Genomic DNA, 23,917 nt, shown 5'->3' with positions numbered 1-23,917 from the left:
TCGCGGAGATAAAAGAGTTGCCCCTCTTGGAAACGCTTCAGTAAGGGATGACTTATAGAGGCCTTTGAATATCCCCCTGATATGAGAGATACAAGGGAGGCCGCCTGTCTCCTCAGTGTGTTCGGTCTCAGCCCTTTATTTATCCAGGCCTTCTTGTAAGAACTGCAAGAGGTGATTAAGGTTAGTAGTGTGCACGGATCGGTTCGGAGACCATTCTACTGGCCTCCGAACCGGTCCGGACAAGGGGTGGTTTTGGTTCGGGAGGGTTAGGGTGGGGGGGTCCATTAAGGGCGGGGGGGCTTTACTCACCCCTCCCGCGCTTTGCTGCTTCGGCGCCATAATTAGTTTAAAAAATGCGCCGCAGAATCCCTCGCCGCTCCGGGGCTCCTTCTTGACTTCAAAATCGGGCGGCAGGATACTTCCCTGCCGCCCCCAAAGCCCCCTCAAGCCATTTGAGCTCTTTAAATCTCGCCCCGGACCGAGTGCTAAAGCGCTCGGGCGGGCGGCGGGGAGATGTCCTTCCGTCCGCCCGCCCCCTTCCCTGCCTTCTGCGAAGTGCAGGGAGCCTTCTGCGCACGCGCGCGCAGAAGGCTCCCTGCTTCTGCGCACGCAGAAGGCTCCCTGCACTTCGCAGAAGGCTCCCTGCACTTCGCAGAAGGCAGGGAAGGGGGCGGGCGGACGGACGGACATCTCCCCGCCGCCCGCCCGAGCGCTTTAGCACTCGGTCCGGGGCGAGATTTAAAGAGCTCAAATGGCTTGAGGGGGCTTTGGGGGCGGCAGGGAAGTATCCTGCCGCCCGATTTTGAAGTCAAGAAGGAGCCCCGGAGCGGCGAGGGATTCTGCGGCGCATTTTTTAAACTAATTATGGTGCCGAAGCAGCAAAGCGCGGGAGGGGTGAGTAAAGCCCCCCCCCACCCTTAATGGACCCCCCCACCCCAGTGCCGAGCCGCAGGTCCGCGGTCCGGTGCACACCCCTAATTAAGGTTGGTCTGACCCTTAGCAATACAGTGATGACAAGACCATTGGAGAAACGCTCTCCATGTGCATTGATACACTTGATTTGTTAATGGGCAACGAGAGGCAAGGATGGTAGATGCCACCTTTTCTGTCACACCCTGCCTGTTCAGTCTCCATGCGGCTTGCTGAAACCAGGCTGGATTCGGGTGTTGGACTAGTCCTTGTAGTAACAGGTCCGGTGTGACTGGAAGATGCCACGGCTTGTCTACGCTGAGGGAAATCAGCTCTGCGAACCACGGTCTTCTTGGCCAATAAGGGGCTACCAGAATGACTTCTGCTTCTTGTTCCCTTACGCGCCTTAAAACGCGAGTCATCAATGGAATCGGAAGGAAAGCGTACAACACGCCTCTTGGCCACTGGCCAGACAGTGCATCTGTCCCCACCGCCATCTGACAAGGGAACCTGGTGATGTAACGCGGTAGCTTCGCATTGAGGGGTGTCACAAATAAATCCATGAGTGGTCGTTCCCACCTGTGTGCCAGTTGCTCAAATACATGTAGATTTAGTGCCCATTCTCCTGGAAGGAGGTCCTCTCTGCTGAGCCAGTCAGCAATCGAGTTCAGGTCTCCCTTCACATGGTGGGCTGCAATTGATTTCAGATGACACTCTGCCCAAGACATCAGCAGCACTGACTCCTGATACAAGGATCTTGACCTCGTGCCCCCTTGCCTGTACATGTGCTTTGGCCATGGTATTGTCCGTCTTTATTAAGTCATCCCGGCCCATCACGTAAGGAAGGAGGTTGAGCAAGCACAGTCTGATGGCCCTTAGCTCCAGCCAGTTTACTGAGTGCATTTGTTCTTCTGGGGTCCACTTCCCTTGAACAGTGCACTGCTGACAGTGGGCTCCCCAACCTCTGTTGCTGGCATCCGTTGTCACAATAATCCTTGGGAACTCCAGAGATAGATAGTTGGTGGAGCTCCACCAGCGAAGAGACATCCGAACACTGGAAGGCATGTGCACCATTATGTTCCACTTCCTTGAAATTACTGATTGAAACGGCAGAAGGAACCATTGCAGTTCCCTGAGGTGGAACCTTGCCCAAGGAACTGCCTCCAAGGTGGATACCATTAGGCCCAGAAGCCTTGCTAGGGACAGAAGCCTTGCTAGGGCTTCTCGAGAAGGCAGATCTGGCCACGGTTACCCATGCCTTAGTCACATCACGGCTGGATTACTATAACGCGCTCTACGTGGGGCTGCCCTTGAAGAATATCCGGAAACTGCAGCTAGTGCAAAACACGGCAGCTAGGGTTTTTGTCCGGAGCTGCCCAGTGGGAGCACATCACGCCCATCCTGAAAGAGCTGCACTGGCTGCCAGTTCATTTCCGGGTCCAATTCAAGGTGCTGGTTTTGGCCTTTAAAGTCCTTAACAGTTTGGGCCTGGGGTATCTGAGGACCGCCTACTCTCAAGGGTTGCTCCCTGCTTGACAAGTTCATCTGAGGGGGCTCTGCTCCAGGTGCCTACAATGAAGGAGGCTTGTCTGTCGGGCACTCAGGACAGGGCCTTCTCTGTTGCTGCCCCCAGACTTTGGAATGCTCTCCCAGTGGCCATTCGCTTCTCAAGACTCCATCACAGTTTTTAGAAAGCTTCTTAAATCTTGGCTTTTTACCCAGGCTTTTATATGACTGTTTCTACTGCTGCTTCGATGTGTTTTTACTCATTTATAGTTTTTATGTTTGTATTTTATCGTTTTTAAATTAGATTTGTTTTATATTTTTAGTTTAATATTTTAATTGTCATTTTTCTTGTATGTTTTTAACTTTTGTAAACCGCCTTGGGGTTGTTTTTAATGAAAGGCGGTATAGAAATTCAACAATAAATAAAAATAGCACAGGTGTCTCCCACGCATGGAAAGCCATCTGTGCTTCCGAGAGTCTGAATTCTGTCTGCTGGCAGAAAGAGTCGATCCCGTATGGTGTCTATAATGACCCCGAGATGTAAGATCTTGTGAGAAGGCATCAGGTGGCTTTTCTTTTTGTTTATTAAGAAACCATGTTGTTCCAGGGTAGACAATTTCACCCCAGGTCAGATGTCGCTGCCTCTGGAGACCCTGACTTTACGAGCAAATCATCCAAATAAGCAAAGACGTGAATGCCCTGTAGTCGCAGGTGTGCCATCACTGGTGCCAGGACCTTGGTAAAGACCCTGGGAGCCGAGGACAGGCTGAATGGAAGGGCCTTGTATTGATAGTCGACCCCGGCATATTTGAAGCGTAGAAACCACCTGCTTTTTGGATGAAATGGAATATGGAGATAAGCTTCTTTTAAGTCGATAGAAGAGAGCAGGTCTCTGTGTTGAAGGGCCTCCGTGATGGACCGCAGAGATTCCATCTGGAATTTTTGTGCACGTACGGTCTTGTTCAGCTGTTTCAAGTCCAGTAATGCTCTTTTTGACCCGTCTCTTTTGGGGACGGTGAACAGAATAGAATAAACGCCCCTCCCCGCTTGAGTGGAGGGAGCCTTTTCCACCGCCCCAATTTCCATAAGATGTTGAATAGCTCGTTTTAGGTCTGCATGTTTGGAAAAACAATGAGAGCGGGTGGTAGGAAGGAACTGTGAGTGAGGAAGGGAGTTAATTTCTATTCTGTAGCCGGATTTGATCAGATCCAGAACCCATTTGTCCCTTACAGTCTGTTCCCAGATGTGGAAAATTTTTGAAAGGCATCCCCCGAGCGTAGGAGTTTCTGCATAAGAACTGCTGTTTGCCTTGCTGCTTGCCCTGGTTGAACGACTGTCGGTTTCCAAAATTCTTGGGAGGGAAACGCTGGCGAGACCATGCTCCTCTTTGTGCTCTGAAATCCCTGTCACGCCCTCTGAATGAAGGGCAAAAGGACCTTTTCCATTTAGCTTTATCCCCCTTCTTAGAGGCTGTTGATATTGCTTTTCTTTTATCCTTTGATTCCACCAGCACATCCTTGAGGGCTGAGTCACCAAACAGCTTGGAGCCATCTTAAGGCACCGCTGACAAGTTCACTTTTGAAGTGACATCTGCTTGCCACCCCTTAAGCCACAGGTGGTGTCTGCTCACCACTGAGGGCAGCTCAAGCCCTGGAGGAGAATCGAATGGAATCCAAAGTGGTATCTACCACAAACGCTTGGGCCCACTGGAGCTTCACCAATTGTTGCCTGAGGTGAACTGGATCAGTCGGGTCTCATCAAGCAAATCATTAAGCCACAATAGACTGGCTCTTGCCGCCATAGATGCTGCAGCAGAGGACCTTGTTGCCAGAGATGAGTTGTCATGTACACGTCTAAAGGCAAACTCTGCCTTCTCTGACAGGTCCTTTAAAGAAGCTTCACCATCTTGAGGAATCAAGGACCCAGTCCCAGTGACCAGCTGGGCGATTGGTGCATCAGTGCTGGGAATTTTGAGCAGGTCGAAAGTTTCTTGTTGGAAATAGTAAAAGTGCATAGTAGCTGGCATAGGTTTTTTGTTCAATGCCGGCATCGCCACTCTCCCTTGATAGCTTCTGTAAAGCAATCTGGCATAGGCAGCAACATATCACGTGGCTTAGCTTTAGGAAATACTAAATCCCCTTTATGAGTGTGAGCTGGCTCAGTGATCAGTTTTGACTGTAGCCCAATGGTAGTGAGAATCTTAGTCATAAGTGGGTTAAAGTCCTCTGGGGTGAAAAGGCACTGTGAGACCTGAGCATGTTCAAAATCCTCCACCCCTGACTACTCCCTTTCCTCCTTATCAGGGCACGGATCCTGATTCGGATCCTGTCCACCTCCACCCGGGTCCACCGGACCCTCGGTGATATCCTCATCCCGTATGGGTACCAGGTTCTAACCTCCTTGGAGGTAGGATCCCCAGACTCTCCCCCCGAAAGATCCGAGGAGTGTACTGACACAGGTTTCTTGGGGTTCTTCTTTTCCCCTTTTAGGTGCTTTTTCTTGTATTTAGCCTTCGGCGTAGGTACTGGGCAACTGGAGTCCGAAGACGTCCCAGAAGAGGAGGAGGAGGGGCGCTTACGTTTTTTAGATTTTTTTATAGGCTTTAACTGAAAAATAGTGTCTATAATGGCATTTTTTAGCCAAGCCTGCTACTCTGGTGGAACTGTCCTAGGAACAGACTGGGAATGAACTAACTTAGTCAACCCAGAGCCCCCTTCCCCATGGTCAGAGCTCACCATACTCAGATCAGGCTGTGCAGCAACGTCCTGACTTTTGGTGGGCTTTTCTATGGACTTCTTTTTGCGGCCGCCATCTTCTCTTGCCTCTGGAGCGCCCGTTTGCGCCGCCATTACTGCTCCCTTGGCAATCGCCCTTATCTCGGCTTGTGTGGAGGGAGGTTTAGCAAGCGGTCTGACTAACCCTGCTTTCAGTTTGGCGGACAGCAGATCGAATGCAGCTTGCTCTTCTAGCCGCCGCTTTTCTGCCGAAATGTGCCCCACCGCCATGCTCCACGTCAGGCGCTTCAGCGGACTGAGTTTGCACTCCCCCTCTGTAGCTGCCCTGTTCTCGCCGCTCCAAGGCGGGAACGAACAGGGGGCCTCTCACTCTGTCAGCTGGCTGCCAAGAAAGATACAGGGAGGATGGGGCGAGTTGTTAGAGAGCATTTGGTTGATGAGCGAGGGAGGAGAACCGGGTGTCCTCGTGTTCCTCGGGAACCGTAAATTAGCCCACCCCGCGGGCACAAGGACATTTAAAATCCTTCCTGCCCTTCCTGCCTGCTCCATACACAGGAGGACAGCGTGGGGAAGGGGGGGGGCAGGAACAACAGGGAACAGTCAGACGTAAATAATATTGTTGGGGGGGGGTTAGACAAAAAGACAAGGAAGAAGATTTGAGGTAAAGTGGAGGCAACAGATGAATAGCGAAAAACACAAAAATAAAGATTGAACAAGACCTGAAGAGACGAGAAAGGAAAACCTGCCAGGAGCAATGCAGGACTATAAGAACTGGGGCGGGGTCATCCCCGTCGGGCTCTAAAAGGCTTTCTATTAGTATTTTACATAGTCCTGCCCAGGAGCACATGACGGGGATAACCCAATGAGATGCCTTGATTGCAGCAACCGAGAATGGAGATTTTAAAAGAGATGAACCTGAAAGTTCTAAATGCAAAGTATGTAAGTAGCCACTGAACTACATATCCACTTTGGACATCACTCTATCTATTAACTCAGATAAGACTGATAAGACTAAGGCTTCCTTACCGGACACACTTCCACCATCCAGGTGTTCCCTTCCTTGTAGACAGCCATTGCTACTCCTCGCGTGACAGCATCATCCAGATAAAAGCCAACAGTATCCCCCACCTTCACAGGAATAGCCTCAACTGTGTCTGGTTTCGCCTCCTGCTTTGCCTCATCATTCTCCGATGCCGGTACAAATTTCAGTTTGTTACATGGCAGGAAAAGGCCACAGTTCTGTTTACACCTGAAGTATTCCATCCCATTATAGGAGCCATCACAGTAGCCTTTGCCTTCACCTTCACCCTGGGGAAATAGCAGATAAGTTAAATTACATCCTAGGCCACAGACAAAGCAGAAGAGGACTTGGTAGAATAGCCTGAACCTATTTTCTGCTCCAGAGAGAAGCAGGTATGAACAGGAACCAAAGTATTCCTACAAAGGAGTGGATTTACATCCACTGGGGAAGGTGAATCAAAGAAGCACCATGAGGGCCAACATGTGTGCAACAAAATGTAAAGTGTGCAACCAAAGTGTGCAACAAAATGTAACTCAAGACCCAACAAAGCCAACTAAAATTTTCTTCTGGCTTTCTATTTCCAGTGCTCAAAAGGAGTGTATTTTTCTTGCACCATTTAGCTTAGAAACTCATCATATGGCCTCTGTTTTAAGCGTCTACTCCAACTTCCTCTTTCCACTGTATGAGTGAAAGATCTGCAGAGAGTGGACTAAAACCATTGAATTTTAGAGCGGAGAGAAACCTTGGAGGTCTTCTGGTCCAACTCCTGCTCAAGTGCAGAAAACTGCCACAGCATCCCTGACAGATGGTCATCCAGCAAAGTGGAGGTCACCACTGCACAAGGCAGAGTGCTGTCTAACAGCTCTTACAGTAAGGAAATTCTTCCTAATGTCTAGTCTAAATCTCCTTCCTCCTAACTGCTACCTATTTGCTTTCCTATTGCCCTCTGGAGTAACACAGAACAAGTCCGCTCCTCCATCTCCTACATGACAGGGCTTCAGACATCTGAAGACTGTTCTCACTTCTCACCGCTTTAGTCTTCTCGTCTCCAGGCGAACATAGCAGCTCCTTCAACCGTTGTTCAAAGGACTGGGTCTTCAGTCAGCTGCCCTCTTTGAACCCGCTGATGTGTCAAGGTTAGCACATCATCATGCCTTGGCACAGAAACATCAATTTCTTTTCTCTCCCTCAACAACCCAGTTTGAGGAAGAGTCCCATGGAATGCAAAGGCTTGGATATTGCACTGTACTCTGGATACTAGTTAACCCAGACAAAACAAGTGTCTCATCTACTCTCACTAGAACTTGGGAGATCCTTAGGAGCGGGCAAAATAACTTGCTCTCTCCCAAAGAGAGACTCAATTCTAAGAAGTGGCCAGGCAACCAACTTTTCTCTCACAAATTACTAAGTGCTTTGAACACCTCACATATGCAGTATAAACGCGAAGTACGACCATCAATACGGCCTACAACTGTTGCTTCTTTAACTACCTTACCTGCAACTCCACTCCAAAGAAAACTGGAGAGAGCCCAGATGGGCTCCTGTTAAGCTTCCCAATGTAGCAGATGGTACCACGGAAAGTCTGCTGGTCCAAATCAACGAAGACTGGTTGGCCTAGCCTGGCATTCATGGCAGCATCTAGAACAAGACTGTCCAGAAAACAGTTCAGCCGTTCACGGGGGTTGCTGATGGCTGAGAGAAAATGTGCCACACTTTTGTTCAGAGGCTGCAGAGTTTCCACATCCATTGTGGCCACAGAATCATCTTCCACCATAACAAACCTCCAGAAGCGAGTGGGTAATCTGTCACTGTCAATGTGCTGCAGGTAAGTTTGCTCATTCAGATAACACATACTTCCTGCAGGAAATATCTTGCTACCATAGGGGTGGTCTTCAGTCAGGATGTAATACATGTTCTCATGCTCCTGTGAGACTTGGTGGGAGAACAGCTTAACTATGGTAGTCATCATGGTGTTCTTTCCGCCCTAAGAATTAAAAAAAAAAAAAATCTCACACAATCACAGCAATACAACTTCCCAAATCTACTTCAAACATATTGTTTATACAAGGTTCATTTAAGTTTCATACACAGTTCAAAAAAATCTAACAGTAGTCTTGGATGCAGTGTTCCCTCTAAGGCGTGCGCATGTGTACGCGCTCACACATTTTTTAATGTCCGCTCAGTTAATTTTAGATCCCGCTCAGGTTGATTCAGGAAGGCCCCATTCTGAATACATGTGTACACACACTGCCTTGATATTGCTGCCAGAACAAAATTAATTCTGCACACAAATGGAAAAAATTAGAGAGAACACTGCTTGGATGCTATGCTACTAGCAGATCAACTCCTGGCCAAACTTAAGAACATAAGAACAGCCCTGCTGGATCAGGCCCAAGGGCCATTTGGTCCAGCATCCTGTTTCACAAAGGGCCCACCAGATGCCACTGGAGGCCTACAGGCAGGAGTTGAGGACATGCCTCATCTCCTGCTGTTGCTCCTCTGCAACTGGTACTCTGAGGAATCCTGCCTTTTGAGGCTGGAGGTGGCCTATAGCCCTCCAACTAGTAGTTGATGACAGACCTTTCCTCCATGAAGTTATCCAAATCCCTCTTCAAGCCATCCAGGTTGTTGGCTGTCACCACATTTTGTGGCAGAGAATTCCACAAGTTGATTATGCATTGTGTGCAAAAGTACCTCCGTTTGCTGGTCCTAAATTTCCTGGCAATCAATTTCATGGAATGACCCTTGGTTCTAGTATTATGTGAGAGGGAGAAGAATTTCTCTCTATCCAATTTCTCCACACCATGCATGATTTTACAGACCTCTATCATGTATCCTTGCTGTCGTCTTTTTTCTAAACTTAATAGCCCCAGGTGTTGTAGCCTTGCCTCATTAAAAAGGTGCTCTAGGCCCCTGATAATCTTGGTTGCCCTCTTCTGCACCTTTTCCAGTTCTACAATGTCCTTTTTTAGATATGGTGACCAGAATTGTATGCAGTACTCCAGGTGTGACCGCACCATCCGCATTCCAGAGCAATAGCCATGATAAGTTTGTTACACAAAAAATAGTCTTGCAATACTGCAAAGGCTATTTTGCCAGATGCAATAAGTGTTACACCCTGAATTAGTAGCACTCGCATCACACACTCACCTCTATAGAAAGAAAAACATTGTGGAAAGTGGGGTTAAACGGCCATAAAATGTAAAAAGCAGCAATGGATGAGATGCATTTTGGCCCCACGTCAGTGTTAGTGATCCACTGCACCTCTTAAATGGCCTTTGGGCCCATTTATAATTGTTTTCTTCTTTACATTATACACACCCTTGAGAACAGCTGATAGTGTGTTTACCTGCTGTTTTATGGTTTACTATTACTGATATTGTTTCAGAATATATTTTACATTTTACAAGCCACTTTGAATATAATCTTTAGGGCAAAGCAATAGGTTTATTTTAAATAAATATCTCTCTTGGCCAGATGAGGATAAATCTATGATGACGATTCTAGTCTATGCAAATTTCTGCCACAATAAGCCTGTGAGCTTTTAAGTTGACATAAAACTCGTGTGTACATTACACACAGAGATAGTTTCTATTAGACTTTAAGACACCACAAGATTTTTATTTTGATATTATAATCAAATTGGTGGTTTGGGTTTTGTTTTATCTATCTCTTCAAAGCAAATGTGCTATTACTCGCCTTGAGTTGGGGGTGGGGTGTGTGTTTAAAAATAAGAACAAGTACAGCTTCCAGAGGATGAGCCTTTGTGTTAACCTGTTGCAGTTAAAACAACAAAAAGTATTATGGCACCTTCAAGGTGAACAAATCTGGCAGAAGCTTTCATGGACAACAGCCTGTTTTGTCAGATGCATGAAGGATTATTTTTTGTTAGACTACAAACACGCATCATTCTCATTTCTCTCTTTTGAATTTCAGACATTCAGTTAAACCTACTCTGTTGGGCCAAAAACCAGCATAGATTAGGCTAAGTGTGTGAGTGGCCAAAGCTCCCTAGTTAACCTTGGGCCAGAATCAGCCTGATCTTCCTCACAGTTGCAAGGATAAAAGTGGAGGTGGTGGTGGTGGTGGTGGTGTTTGCGGGGAGGAGATATTCTGCCCTGAGCTTCTTGGAGGATCACTGAAAATGTTTTAAAACTGATCAGCAAGATAGCTTATTAAATAAACATGTATTTATGATGTTACCTGCAATATAGTGGCTCTATATTGCAGGTATCATCATATATCTCTCTAGTGGCTTTTAAAAGGGATTTAAAGACTTGTCTTTTTACCCAAGCTTTTTAACTTTTTAGCTTTTTAACTTTTAAATTTTTAAACTTTTGATTGTTTATTATTTGTTTTAAATTGTTTTTACTATTTGTTGTTGTGAACCGCCCTGAGACCTTGGGTTAGGGCAGTATAGAAATGTGTTAAATAAATAAATAAATAAATAAATAAAATACTGAAGAGAGTTATATTTGCCACTCTCATGACAGATTGCTCCTTTGTGGTACCTTAAAAAAAATGAAAATCTATGAAAACAATAAGCTAAAATCAAATCAGCACACACATAGTGGAGAAAGACGATCAATGGTAGGGCTTAACAGGCAAAAAAATGAAATGCAGGTCAACTCCTTGAGTCAAATGAGCATATCAGTCAAGACACAGGGAACAATCAAAGCTCCTCTTTCAAGGTTCCAAACCTCTCTCGCTTGCTCCCACCTGGACAGATCACAAAGTTGCTCCATTCATTTGACATATATGCCTTGTCAGTATATTTAGATTCACTTTGTGTGTGCTATGCACATATTTACATATATTCATGATGTGTCCATATATAATTTTGTTACTGTATAACCTTTTCATTACTGTACTATCATTTGCCTTATTATTATTATTAATAATAATAATAATAATAATAATAATAATTCAATTTCTATACCACCCTTCCAAAAATGGCTCAGGGCGGTTTACACAGAGAAATTATAAATAAATAAGACGGATCCCTGTCCCCAAGGGCTTACAATATAAAAAGAAACATAAGATAGATACCAGCAACAGTCACTGGAGGTACTGTGCTGGGGGTGAATAGGGCCAGTTACTCTCCCCCTGCTAAATAAAGAGAATCACCACGGTAAAAGATGCCTCTTTGCCAAGTTAGCAGGGGTTAGCAGGTATTAATGAAGTGTCGGTATATATCCACCTATCCCTAACCACCCCCAGCACAGTACTTCCAGTGACAGCCAACAACCTGGATGTTCCTTTAAGAGGGTTTTGGATAACTTGATGGTGGAGAGGCCTATCAAGGCTACTAGTCAGAGGGCTATAGGCCACCTCCAGCCTCAAAGGCAGGATGCCTCTGAGTACCAATTGCAGGGGAGTAACAGCAGGAAGGAGAGCATGCCCTCAACTCCTGCCTGTAGGCTTCCAGCAGCATCTGGTGGGTCACTATGTGAAACAGGATGCTGGACTAGAAGGGCTTCCTTGGGCCTGATCCAGCAGGGCTGTTCTTATGTTGTTATAGACTCCTTGGAGGAAAAGTGGGATTAAGATTATTATTAGCTGATAATAATTCAGAACTGGCTGAAGACATCTTAAAGTTGGTAGAGAGAAATTTTTCTTCCTCTCGCATAACACTAGAACCAGGGGTCATCCCATGACATTGATTGCCAGGAAATTTAGGACCAACAAACGGAAGTACTTTTCCACACGATGCACAATCAACTTGTGGAATTCTCTGCCACAAGATGTGGTGACAGCCACAACAGCAGCAGGAGAGAGGATGCACCCTCAGCTCCTGCCTGTAGGCTTCCAGCAGCATCTGGTGGGCCAGTGTGCAAGACAGGATGCTGGACTAGATGGGCCTCTTTGGGCCTGATCCAGCAGGGCTCTTCTTATGACTGTTGTTGGTGTCTGTCTTATGTTTCGTTTTAGACTATAAGCCCTGTGGGGACAAGGAGCCATCTTATTTATTATTTTTCCATGTAAGCTGGTTTGGAAACTTTTGTTGAAAAGCAGTATATACATATTTGTCATCGTTCTTTTAGAGAGACTTTTCATACTCTTCCAAGAATGAACTCCTTGATAAGATTTTTACTAAGAACACCGGTTTGGATTATCGCTGCGGTAGACTGACGAAGTCTGCCGTGGTGTTATCAGCACCAGCACCACACGCACCTTTCCTGTTTGCCTGGCTTCCGTGTTTTCTGGACTGAGTCAGTGCAGGGGATGGACGATTGTTATCCTCTTGGTCCTCCTTGTGACTTGGTTATTATCACCATCTTGCATTCCAAACCTGTGCGTGTGAGACAGACAGATAGATAGATAATACTCAACACTGTATTAAAAAATATTGCTTCATTTGTTAGCACTCCTTAGATTTGTTTTTGTCCATTCCGTTTACTACCCCTTTATGAACTTACTGTCTATATAATGTTGCTTAGAATATTACTACTTTATGTCACTAATTATTAGTTAATTATAAGACAAGAATGCGTTCTGTCGATACTTAACTGCTGAGATTAGTTCATATTATTAATTACGGGAACTCCTTTTTTTTAGGGCCCCCCCCCGGCGGGCGGACGCGCTAGCTCTTCCCTCCTCTGCCTCCCCGCCCCCTGGGGGCTGGAGCTGCTGTGTGGGGCCGCGGGGAGGGCGACTGGAGCCCCTCCGGCCACCTCACCTTCTCCCCCGCTCAAGCTCCGGGCTCCGCCGCGAGGCGGCCGGGTCTCCTCCTTCGCTCCTGACTGAGGAAAGATCATAGAGAAGGAGCAGAGCGTCTGCAGAACGCCGGCGCCTACCGGGGCTCTCAGATGCGCGGACAGGCAGGACCCATGGCCAATCGGGATGAAGAGAAAGGCGGGCATTGGCCTAGCCAATCAAGAGAGAGAGTGAGGGGAGGGGCGGGGGATGAAGGTAAAGGTGGCCACTTTCCCCGCCCCTCAGCATGACGTCACCTGAGCGTTGTCAATTGCAGCCTCCTCTGGCCGGCGGGCGGGGCGAGGGAAGCAAAGCAAAAGGAGAGAGCCGTTGCCAAGAGCTGTGCGGATAGAAGCAGGCTAGACTCACACACGGTCTCAACTTCCGGGAAAAATTGAATGCCCCCATCATTATAAGAAAGTATCGCTTCACTCGAAGACGTCTCATTTACCCCGCAAACGGAGAGAGGAGAGCTGGTCTTGTGGCAGCCAGATTGACTTGTCTCTTTAGCTAAGCAGGGTCCGCCCTGTTTGCATATGAATGGGGGACTTGATATGTGAGCACTGGAAGAGATTCCCCTTAGGAGGCGATAGGGCCGCTCTGGGAAGAATATTTGCATGCTTGCATGCAGAAGGTTCCGAGTTCCCTCCCTGGCAGCATCTCAAAAAAAAAAGGCTGAGAGAGACTCCTGCCTGCAACCTTGGAGAAGCCACTGCCAGTCTGTGAAGACAAAACTGAGCTAGATGGACCAAGGGTCTGACTCAGTATATGGCAGCTTCCTATGTGCCTATTGAAGCAGGGGCGTAGCAAGGTTGGAGTGGGCCCAGAGACAAGATTTTAAAATGCCCCCACCCCACTGAAACTCAGCTCATGAAGTAAAGAAATCTTAAATGAGGCTGAATAGTGGTAACAAAAAGCATAGTAAAATTTGTGTGTGTGTGTGCCCATGCGCCACAATTGAACATCATCGTAAAAAATTTTTTGAAGGTTTTGTAAATTGTGGACGATGCAAGTCATTTAATGGTACTAGAGAAAGACATGCTGTTCTGGTAGCTCCAGGTCTTAACACTCACATCAGTTTGGGAGAATGAATACAACTGAAGGAAGCCCGGGCGGGTGTACAGCTGGGGGAGTCAGTCATGTGACTTGCTTCTGGGGTGCCCCCCAAGGCAGTGGGCCCCCAGACAACTGTCTCCCCTTGCCCTATTATAGTTACGCCCCTGTATTGAAGGGTTCTGCACATTTGGTTAGCCTAACCTACGCCATTTGCTTCTGTAACCATGCTTGCATGAAACTTTAAAATAGGTTGCTGCAGCTAAAGCAGGCCATGGGGGTTGTCTGTGCAAACCACAGGCAAACAGCTAGCTGCTGGAAGATGCTATTGCTTCAGCCTGAAAACCGCAAGGACAGGAAAAGAAAGGTTGGGGCCCTTGCAAAGGGGCGAATCTATGAAATGTGCATGACAATGTATAGGAAAACAGAGCAGGCTTGAAACAGCCAATAAAGTCACTTTGCTGGGGGGAAATAGCCTTATTTGGGGGTGGGGGAAATTGTGTGAGCTTGTTTACTCAGGGGTATAAGAGTGTACATGACCCCTTTGTCAGTGCACCACTCCCTGCCTGCGTGCATAGAGTGCTTTGCTCAGCTGAATAAAGGAACTGAAAAGGATCTCCCTCTTGTCTCCTGTTAATTGGCAAGTATCGGGGGGGGGGGGGCGGCAGGAGTCCTCCTTACCCAGATTAGCTGGAAAAAAGGGACCCCAACACTATGACTGAAAACAAGGCTCCAGCGCGGGACTGCTGGCAGTCATGTCGTGGAGGGGCGAGGTATAGATACTTTGAATGGATGAATGGATGGATGAGACTTGAGTTAGGTAGAGCAAGCACTCCTGTTACTCCCTGCCTTGTCTCTGGACGTCCCAGTCACAGCTAGATTTCTCCGCTGCTTTCTAGGGGCAGGCAGTTAGTTCTGGCTTGGACACAAACCCAGACTACAAACTTTAGCTTTTGTTTGGGGGCCGCCAGGGAAGGGCTGAGAGAGAGAAAAGAAGAGGGGAGGGGATGGCAAGACTTGGAAGGGAAGAGGTCTGCGGTGGCGGGGGGGGGGGCTTTGGGCGGGGGGGCATGGCAAGGGTTGGTGTAGAGAAAAGAGGGGCTTGGTGGGTGGGTGTGAGAGGGAGAGAGGTTCCCTGCAGCAGGGATTTCCCCCCAATGCAAGGAATTCTAGCTTCAAAAATCAGGGCAAGGGGAATCCCACCTAAAAAGTGGTGCAATGCAGGGAAAAATCCAGGTGATGCAGGGAATCTTAAGATAACATTTATTTTCCTGTTGTGGCTTCACTACTACTGGAAAAAGAACACTTAGACTTGCACGAACCAGAGAATACAAAAGTACAGTAAGATGAAATTTCTTGGTAAGATCAGATTTAAATACCAATGTAATTTTATGTTGTTGTTTTTTAACTTTGCCACAATTATGACTGGGAATGTGCAGTATTATTGTGTATTCCTAAAGTGGACACATACACTACTTCTTAAATAAACACATCTTATTATTTTGAAATCGAGTATATATAATTCTGCTCGTGTGTTTTGCTATGGGATGATGGGAAATGTGTGGCCTTTTGGTGAGTAAAAATCATTTGTTTATATTAAACACTTCGAAATAACTGATCAATTTCCTGTTTATTGCATCTATAACTTTTAATTCCTGCAGAGAATTTCAAAGGTAAATAGGGAATTTCTGGGCCTCTGGTATGGAATTTTGGCTTCCAGTTCGGAACGAGAGAGAGAGAGAGAGAGAGAGAGAGAGAGAGAGAGAGAGGCATGTGGGCTCCACTTCTCACCAGTTCTGGCTCTGTACATCACCTGCCCTCCTAGTGATATATACAGACAAGGGGTGGGGTGGGGGGATCACACAATACTGTAAAATGTTTTTATTGTTGTAACAATTATTTTCTAAAACTTCAATTTAAAAAAATATATCCAGAGCTTTTATTGGGAAAACCATTAAAGTCCTGCTGCAACAACATTTTAATGGGAGTTTGGAGTTTCGGCCCTGAATGCTATTAAAAGAAACAATGGAGCAAAATGGGAAGTGAAGGATCACAGTTGATGAGAGTTTGTCTTTCTGAGATTGCTCCAAGGCCCACCAAGCTCAAGCGTCCCAATGGAATTGGTGCAGGGTTGTTTTTGGATTTTTCTTATTGACTCTTAATTGACTCCTATTGTCTTTGTTCTGAGAATGAGAGATGGCTCAGAATAAAGAGTAAGTTAAACAAAGTTAAGTTGTCCCATTAATTTCTGTTAGAGTGCTCATGAGTAACTTACTATGTATGTGAGCCAGTGACTGCAGGCGCCTGCAACATTTACTTGTCCTTATCCATTACACTCCTGAGTAAGTTCCTCTGTGAGCCAGGTAGGGCTGTGAAAGAGCCTTCTCTGCCTGAACCTCTGCCCAGCTGCTGCCAGTCAGTGTGGACCAGGGATGGCCAACCTGAGGCTCTGCAGCTCTTGTTTGACTATACCAGGCCCAGCAGCAGTTTGAGCCCAGATGGATCTGACTCAGTCAAAAAGTGCTTCACCGGCATCCAGAACTCAGTGCCAGAGTCTCTGCTTCTCATGCAGGAGGTCTGAAGTTTAATCCCCAGCACCTGCCACGAGAGTTTGGAAAGACATGACGATGCTAGATGGCTCAATGAACCAACTCGGGATAAGTTTCCCATGTTCTTGAAGACCATCTGTAGATCAGGGATAGAACACATGCTTTTCATCTGCTCATGAGCCAGCGTGGTGTAGTGGCTAGAGTGCTGGACTAGGACCGGGGAGACCCGAGTTCAAATCCCCATTTAGCCATGATACTTGCTGGGTGACTCTGGGCCAGTCACTTCTCTCTCAGCCTAACCTACTTCACAGGGTTGTTGTGAAAGAAAAACTCAAGTATGTAGTACACCGTTCTGGGCTCCTTGGAGGAAGAGCAGGATATAAATGTAATAAATAAATAAATAAATAAATAAATAATAATAATGCAAAATAATAAAGATGATGATGATGATAATTATAATAATTATAATGCACAAGCTCCCGGGTTTAATCCGTGGCAGCATCTCCAGGTAGAGATGGGAAAGACTCTTCTCCATCTGAAACCCTGGAGTGCTGCTGACAGTCAGGGAAGGGTCTGGCTCGGAAGAAGGCATCTCTATATTATTAGATTAGATAATGGCCACTTGGCAATCTTTGTTGGGCAGTATGCTGGCTGATAGTCCAGGAGGCCAATGAAATGGCTCTGAAGCATTCTGAACGGGGGATGCCATGAAAGTATTGTAAGACGGCATATATCTCCACCTGACGCAAGAGTGTAAAGTGACTCCCCTTTCCCCCAAAAAGAGCTGTGGGGAGCAGCTTGGGGCAGAGAGAGAGAGAGAGAGAGAAAGACTGAATTTTGGAGAGGCTGGAACAAAGCAGCAGGAAAGAGCAGGAGCAGCTTAGAGTGTGGTGTGCAAGGCTTTCCTCTCTGGAGAGCTAATGCAACTTTTTGCTGCCTGTGGGGTTAGGTGCTGTTTCACCTCCAACTGATGCTCAACATGTATAATTGTAAATAAGCCAAATATTACAAAGACACGCCGTAAGCCTCCAGTGATCTTCCCTCCAAAGGGATCCAGAATCTTAGTAGCACTGGTGGAACTTCCCACTGCTCTGAGCATAGATCAAAATAACGTGTGGAGACTAAAGCTTCCACAGATATGGAGTATGTGGCCACAAGGTGGCTCCATTTGCATGAGATACTGAAATACATGTTTGACAAATGAGATGTGCAGCAGCAAACCTTCTATTCCAGCACAGAAGCTTAGACCTCCAAAACATGGTAATTCAGCGGCAACAAAATCCATAAAGGAGGACAGAATTCATCTTCCTGAGATGCACCCTTGCACCCCTCTGCCAATGCAAGGTTAGGGTGTGGATTGGTGGACAGGACAGACCCTACTTAGCAAAGGGGACAATGCATGCTTGCTACTATAAGCTCAGCTCTCCTCCCTCTGAAAGCAAGGGCAGCAGCAGCTGCTGACGTGAAAAAGTGCATTGTCCTAGGGAAAAGATATTATTCTTCCTCTGAGCAACATTTGCATAGGGACTGGAGCAGAGGATTACATCAGCAAGCATAAAGCTAAAACCACCTGTCAATTTTTTAAAAATAGGGATGTGTGCATTTACTTAGTTATTTACTTACATTTATATCCCGCTCTTCCTCCAGGGAGCCCAAAGTGTGTGCATGGTTATTTTTATCCTCACAATGACCTTGTGAGGTAGGTTAGGCTGAGAGAAGTGACTGGCCCAGAGTCACCCAGCTAGTCTCATGGCTGAATGGGGATTTGAACTCGGGTCTCCCCAGTTCTAGTCCAGCACTCTAACCACTACACCACACCGGCTCACCATATACACAAATATACAAAGTGAGCTTTCACTAGAGGAGAGCTGGTTTGCTAGGGGAGAACTGGTCTTGCAGTAGCAAGCATGAATAGTCCCCTTAGCAAAGCAGGGTCCACCCTGGTGTGCATCTGAATGGAAGAGCATTGTAAGATATTCCCCTTAGGGGATGGGGCCGCTCTGGGAAGAGCATCTGCACACAAAAGGTTCCAAGTTCCCTCCCTGGCAGCATCTCCAAGATAGGGCTGAGAGAGACTCCTGCCTGTAACATTGGAGTAGTCGCTGCCGAACTGTGTAGACAAAACTGAGCAAGATGGCCCAAAGGTCTGGCTCAGTATAAGGCAGCTTCCTATGTTCCAGATGTTGTTGAACCACCATTCCCATCATCCCCAGCCTCATTGGCTCCGGACTGCTCCTCCTCTTCCAGTCGGCAGCTGTCCTAACTCAGCTCTCGGACTCCATCCTCTGTCCAAGATGCTTCAGGCCCCTCTCCCTTTGTCCTGTGGGACTTTTCTTTTGCCCTCACACTCTATTGTCACTCTTTTTGCAGAAGTTTGGACGTTATTCCCATGCAATTGTTGGCTCTCTTTTCATTGATACAGGCTTTCTACTTGCCAGGAGGGACCTTTTTGTCTTTACACTGTCATTGCCATTTCTTTCTTGAGTGTTGTCTCTGTTGAGGACCCATCAGGAAATCAGCCGACTCTGTTTTTTCAGTACAATGGCTCCTTCTTGCTCATGTTGGCAGTTTCCACTATTTCTGAAAAGCAGGTTGTGTTGTGTGTGTGTGTGCCCACCTGTTGATGAAGAGTTGTGAATGCCTAGATTTGCTTTCAATTTCATTAAGAGGTCCTAAATGACAGAAAGTGAAGGGAGACTGGAGAAATTGGATGCATCCTCCTCCTAACATTTCATTGACTGTGTGATTCTACCATTTCTTGTCACTGTCTGCCTTCAAAAGCTCCGGAAACCAGAGTGTGCAGTTCACATGGACCTAATGCAATGCTCAGTTCTTAAAGCAGAATTAATAACTATGAATCCCTAGATGTTGTTGGACTACAATTCCCATCATCCCTAGTCACAATAGCCTGGCCATTCTGGTTCATTCTGGCCATTCAATGGCTTTGGTCATTGTGGCTGGGGAAGATGATAGGAATTGTAGTCCAGCCACATCTGAGGACCCAAGTTTGATCTACAACAATTTAGATCTAGATCAATGTATCTGATGTACGACAATGGCAACTAGACAACTCAACATGGAAGAAAACGCAGACAGGCCACTTGTTTGGGTACAAGATCACACACCAGTTATGAGCAAACACAGGATTTGGAGTACATCCCAAGTACGTAGTCTGGGAGTGCTTCTGGATCCAAACCTCTCCCTGGTGACTCAGGTTGAGGTGGTGGCCAGAGTTGCTTTCTATCAGCTTCGGCTGATGTGCCAGCTGATGTGCCATTTCTTGAGATAAATGACCTCAAAACGGTGGTACATCTGCTGGTAACCTCTAGGCTGGATTACTGCAATGTGCTTTATGTGGGGCTGCCTTTGTACATAGTCCGGAAACTGCAGATGGTACAGAGTGCAACAGTAAGGTTGGTCTCTGGATCATCTCAGACCATATTACTCCTGTGTTGAAAGAATACACTGGCTGCCAATAAGTTTCCGGGCAAAATACAAGGTGCTGGTTATTACCTATGAAGCCCTGAACAGTTTAGGTCCTGAGTATTTAAGAGGACGTCTTCTTCACCATGGGCAGCCCCACTGCCCATTGAGATCATCCGGAAAGGTTTGTCTGCAGTTGCCACTTGCTCGTCTGATAGGGCGACACAGGGACAGGCCTTCTCTCTTGCTGCCCCAACGTGCTCCCTGCTGAAATAAGAGCCTCCCCATCTCTGACAATTGTTAAAAGGTCTTTAAAGGCACATTTTTCACCCAAGCTTTTTAACGAGACTTGTGGTTTTAATTTGTTTAAAGGTATTTATGTCTGTTTTAATTTGTTTTATGTTGTAAACCACACAGACACTGAAGTTTGGGGCAGTGTACAAATATAATCAGTAAGCTCAGCCATATAAAATAACAGCCCTATATAAAAGGTAAAGCAAACCTGGAGAAATCCAGCTATGAAAAATTGCAATGTAGACACATTCACAGCAGCAGCTAAAGGTGGGGAAGCCCAAGGAAAAAGGGCACCAGACTCACAAAAATAAGTCAAGACAGAGCTCAGTAATCAATATTTTAAAAAGCAAACCAACCCAACATTGATCAACAAGGATGCTGAACCCAGCAGCCAGAATGTCATCCTCCTATCTAGTTGGCAGAATGGAAAATAAGAAAGCCAGAAAAAACAAATGCATATCTAGCAGTTTTGAAGGTTGCCAGCTTTTCTTTTTATGCCTAAACTGTTTGACCAGCAGGAGAAGCTTTTAATGATATCTGGAGATAGTCACTTGCAAATTGTTGCAGATCAAACTGCTGTTAAAAGTTGCAAGAGCAAGTCTGGTGGGTTTCCTGGTTAGTTGGCAACCCTAGTTATTTCCTTTAAGATTTTCTTAAGGCTTCCCTAGGGGACCGCTCACAGTCTCATATACACACATTAAATGTATTTAATAGGTTTGTTTTTAAAAAGTGACTTTTAACAAGTTTGTAAATTGTATTGCATGTTGTATTGTTTGGTGTGTTGTACTTTCATGTGTTACCTGTTTGTACTTGAGGTTGGAATGCTGAGTTGTGAGCGGCCCAGGGGACCATTTGTTATGGGGCAGCTAACAAATAAAAAGTTGTATGATTAAACAGCGGCTGCGGGGTGCCATGCCTGCTGCAGCACCCTCCCCTTCTACCTGGGGGTCGCTGCTGCACAGTACGAGCCAGTCAGAGAAGTGGAGTAGTTCTTCCAAGCCCCATTCCTCCTCTGAGGGGGAGAAGCAGCGAAAGCCACCATCAGCCCTCTCGCCGACAGGCTTCGGCTGCCTCCGCTCCGCGCGCTCTTGCCGCAGGCGCCCGCCCCAATTCTGGGGTTCCAGAACCGAATCCCAGCAGCAGGTGCCGTTAGAGAGCGCGCTCTTCGCCCTCGTTCGCACCGCCCAGGAAGCGGCAGCTGGCCGGCCCGGGGGGACGGGCTGCAAGGGAGCTCCTGCTCGCCCGCCGCCGCCGCCGCCGCGGCGCCCTCGTAGCCTCGACGAGCAAGGCAGCAGCGCCAGCCATGGCGGGCTACTCCCGAGACGAGCGGCCGCACCTGCACCACCGCACCAGCCGCAAATCCACGTGGCTCTACCGGGAGCCCGCCGTCGAATACGTCCCGGTGGGGCTGCCCCCCAAGAGCCTGCTGGACAAGCTGGTGTGCGACATGCAGGTGCACCTGGAGGAGATGGAGCGGATGCGAGCCGTGCTGGTGGACGCCTACCCGTGCCTGGCCTCCTCCTGGGTGGGCAGCGGCGGCGGGGCCAGGAACCGGTCCAGCAGGTACGGCGGCGGCTCCCTGGCCGCCGAGGACGAAGACGACGCCGGCGGCAGCAGCAGCAGCAGCAGCAGCAACTACCGCTTCGCCGTCAGCGTGGCCGGCTTCTCCCCGGAGGAGCTGTCGGTGAAGCTGGACGGCAGGAAGGTGACGGTGAGCGGCAAACACACCAAGAAGACGGAGGAGGAGGGCTGCGTCTCGCACGAGTACCGCGAGGTGCGCAAGGAGGTCCGCCTGCCCGACGACGCCAACCTCGACGCCGTGGCCTGCACCCTCGCCCCCGAGGGCGGCTGCCTGCGCATCGAGGCGCCGCGCCTGACCTCGCCGCCGGCCGAGGAGAGGGCCATCCCCATCACCATCCGCCAAGGCCCCGACCCGCCGGCGGCGGCGGCGCCCCCTCTCGCGCCAGCCATCGCAGCAGGCAGCCTCCCCGAGGCCAAGGAGGCGCCGCCGCCGCAGCCGCCGCCTGCCAACCCCGAAGCGACTCCGCCGCCGGCGGCCCAGTAGGAAGGAAGGCGGCCCCGCAGGCGCAGCTGCTGCGGCTGCCTCCGGCCAGGCGGCTCCTCGACGCCCGCTTTGCCAGCGCCTCTCTTGGGGCTCCTTCCTTCCCTCTCGCGCTGTCCGCCGCCCTTCTTTGCCTCCGCCGTGCTGGTCTCCTTCGCCGTGCCCGTCGAGGGCGCCCGCACGCCCCGAAGCCCCGCGGATCTCGCTGCGCCGCGCCGTCTGGAGTCGTCGCTGGCCGCTAAGCAAGCCGGGCGCTGAAGCGAGGAGGAGACAGGCAGACACCTTCGCTGTGTGGTGGATCCGAGGGAGCGAGGCGAGCCCGGGGCCTTTCCCCCTTTCAATAAACTTGCTTTCCCCCCCCCCCCGCATGTGTTCTCAGGGGTGTGTGTGTGTGTGTGTGTGTGTGTGTTTAAAAACAAAAAACCAAAGATTTCTCTAAGGCAGGGTTTCTTAACCTTGGGCCCCCAGATGTTGTTGGACTACAACTCCCATCATCCTCAGGCACAAAGGCCATGTCCGGGGGTGATGGAAGTTGTAGTCCAACAACATCTGGGGGCCCACACTGAAGAAATTAAAAGCGTTTGTCTGAACGGGGAGGAAGCTGCCATATACAGAGTCAGATCCTTGGTCTGACTAGCTCAGTATTGTCTACACAGGCTGGCAGCCGCTTCTCCAAGGCTGCAGGCAGGAGTCTCTCTCTCAGCCCTATCTTGGAGATGCTGCCAGAGAGGGAACCTTCTGCTCCATCCCCCAAAGGGAATATCTTACACTTATTTTCAACATTAATTTCAAATGCCCCCCAGGGCTGTGGGGAGAGATCATTGGTTGGTCTTCAGTCTTCCAATGGGGCACTCCCGGGCAATGGAGCAGGAGTGCCAAAAGAAACTGCACTGCCTTCAACAGGGGAGCCTCCCGTCTTCTTCGCTTTGGAAGCTACTCTAAGGTCCACTTGATCCAAAGGCAGGGCCAGGGGTGTAGCGAGGGGAGAGGAGCCCCTGTGTCGTCCCTCCCCCCCCATGGCCCCTTAGAGTGAGGGAGATAATGAAGAAAAACAGGAAGGAGTGGAGCTGGGGGCCCTCAGGAGCTGGGGGGCTGCGTTCTTTGAACCCATCTGCTCCATTATATACACCCCTGGGCAGGACAGAAAGAGTCAAACATATAAATGGAACCTGCTGAACTCCCTCTTGGGTTCAGCTCTGTCTGTGTGTCGCATAGAATTGCCCTGACCAGGGTTCATTTTTTGGCTTTGCCTTCATCAGCAGACTCAAGCACTGGTGTGAAATATTTCTCTCTCTTATCTGGGACTAGCAGCTGGAGTGTGTTTCCTTGGGAGGAGGAATTTCTGACAGCTGGGTCAAAAAATAGCAATTTTCAGGCAACTTCACCCACTTTTATTTTTCTTTCTTTCTTTGACATATTTAACATATTTATATAGCACCCCAAACTCACCTCTTTGGGCAGTTTGCAGTGAAATTAGTCTTTACATTACTGGAGAGGGGTGTATTTCATCTCTTTTTCAGCAGGCGTGTCTATATGCTGCTCTGTAGCCTTGGCTTTGTATCTTCCAATCCATCTAAACGGCAGCAAACGACAAAACTCATCCGTGTTTTGGAGGAACAGCTGTTATTTACTCTCTTGTAGACGTGGTCACTCCTGCAACCTTCTGGAC

General features: G+C 48.1%; 2 protein-coding genes across 3 annotated transcripts in view; one reads left to right on the top strand and one right to left on the bottom strand.

Annotated features, from left to right (window-relative positions):
* LOC128324961 (ubiquitin carboxyl-terminal hydrolase CYLD-like) overlaps window positions 1-13,004 on the bottom strand; it is a 34,978-nt gene extending 21,974 nt beyond the window's left edge. For both annotated transcript variants that reach the window (XM_053250213.1, XM_053250214.1), the window contains exons 1-4: window positions 12,851-13,004; window positions 12,346-12,463; window positions 7,667-8,155; window positions 6,177-6,458 (exon numbers count right to left, since the gene is read on the bottom strand). In XM_053250213.1, the coding sequence (XP_053106188.1) occupies window positions 6,177-6,458; window positions 7,667-8,140 (756 nt within the window). In that variant the 5' untranslated portion in view covers window positions 8,141-8,155; window positions 12,346-12,463; window positions 12,851-13,004. The remainder of the gene's footprint in view (window positions 1-6,176; window positions 6,459-7,666; window positions 8,156-12,345; window positions 12,464-12,850) is intronic.
* Window positions 13,005-21,173: 8,169 nt separating this feature from the next.
* LOC128323078 (heat shock protein 30C-like) lies at window positions 21,174-22,612 on the top strand. The gene has a single exon (XM_053245681.1). It carries the CDS (start codon window positions 21,490-21,492, stop codon window positions 22,249-22,251), a length of 762 nt encoding a protein of 253 aa, XP_053101656.1. The 5' UTR covers window positions 21,174-21,489; the 3' UTR covers window positions 22,252-22,612.
* The last annotated feature ends 1,305 nt before the right edge of the window (window positions 22,613-23,917 follow it).

The sequence above is a fragment of the Hemicordylus capensis genome, chromosome 4 (genome assembly GCF_027244095.1).
Source record: "Hemicordylus capensis ecotype Gifberg chromosome 4, rHemCap1.1.pri, whole genome shotgun sequence".
Lineage (NCBI taxonomy): Eukaryota > Metazoa > Chordata > Lepidosauria > Squamata > Cordylidae > Hemicordylus > Hemicordylus capensis.
Note: the sequence above shows the minus strand (reverse complement) of the source record. Positions and strands in the feature narration are given on the sequence as shown.

Excerpts from the sequence above, each read along its gene's own strand:
- LOC128323078 (XM_053245681.1), top strand. The coding sequence starts at position 21,490 with ATGGCGGGCTACTCCCGAGACGAGCGGCCGCACCTGCACCACCGCACC.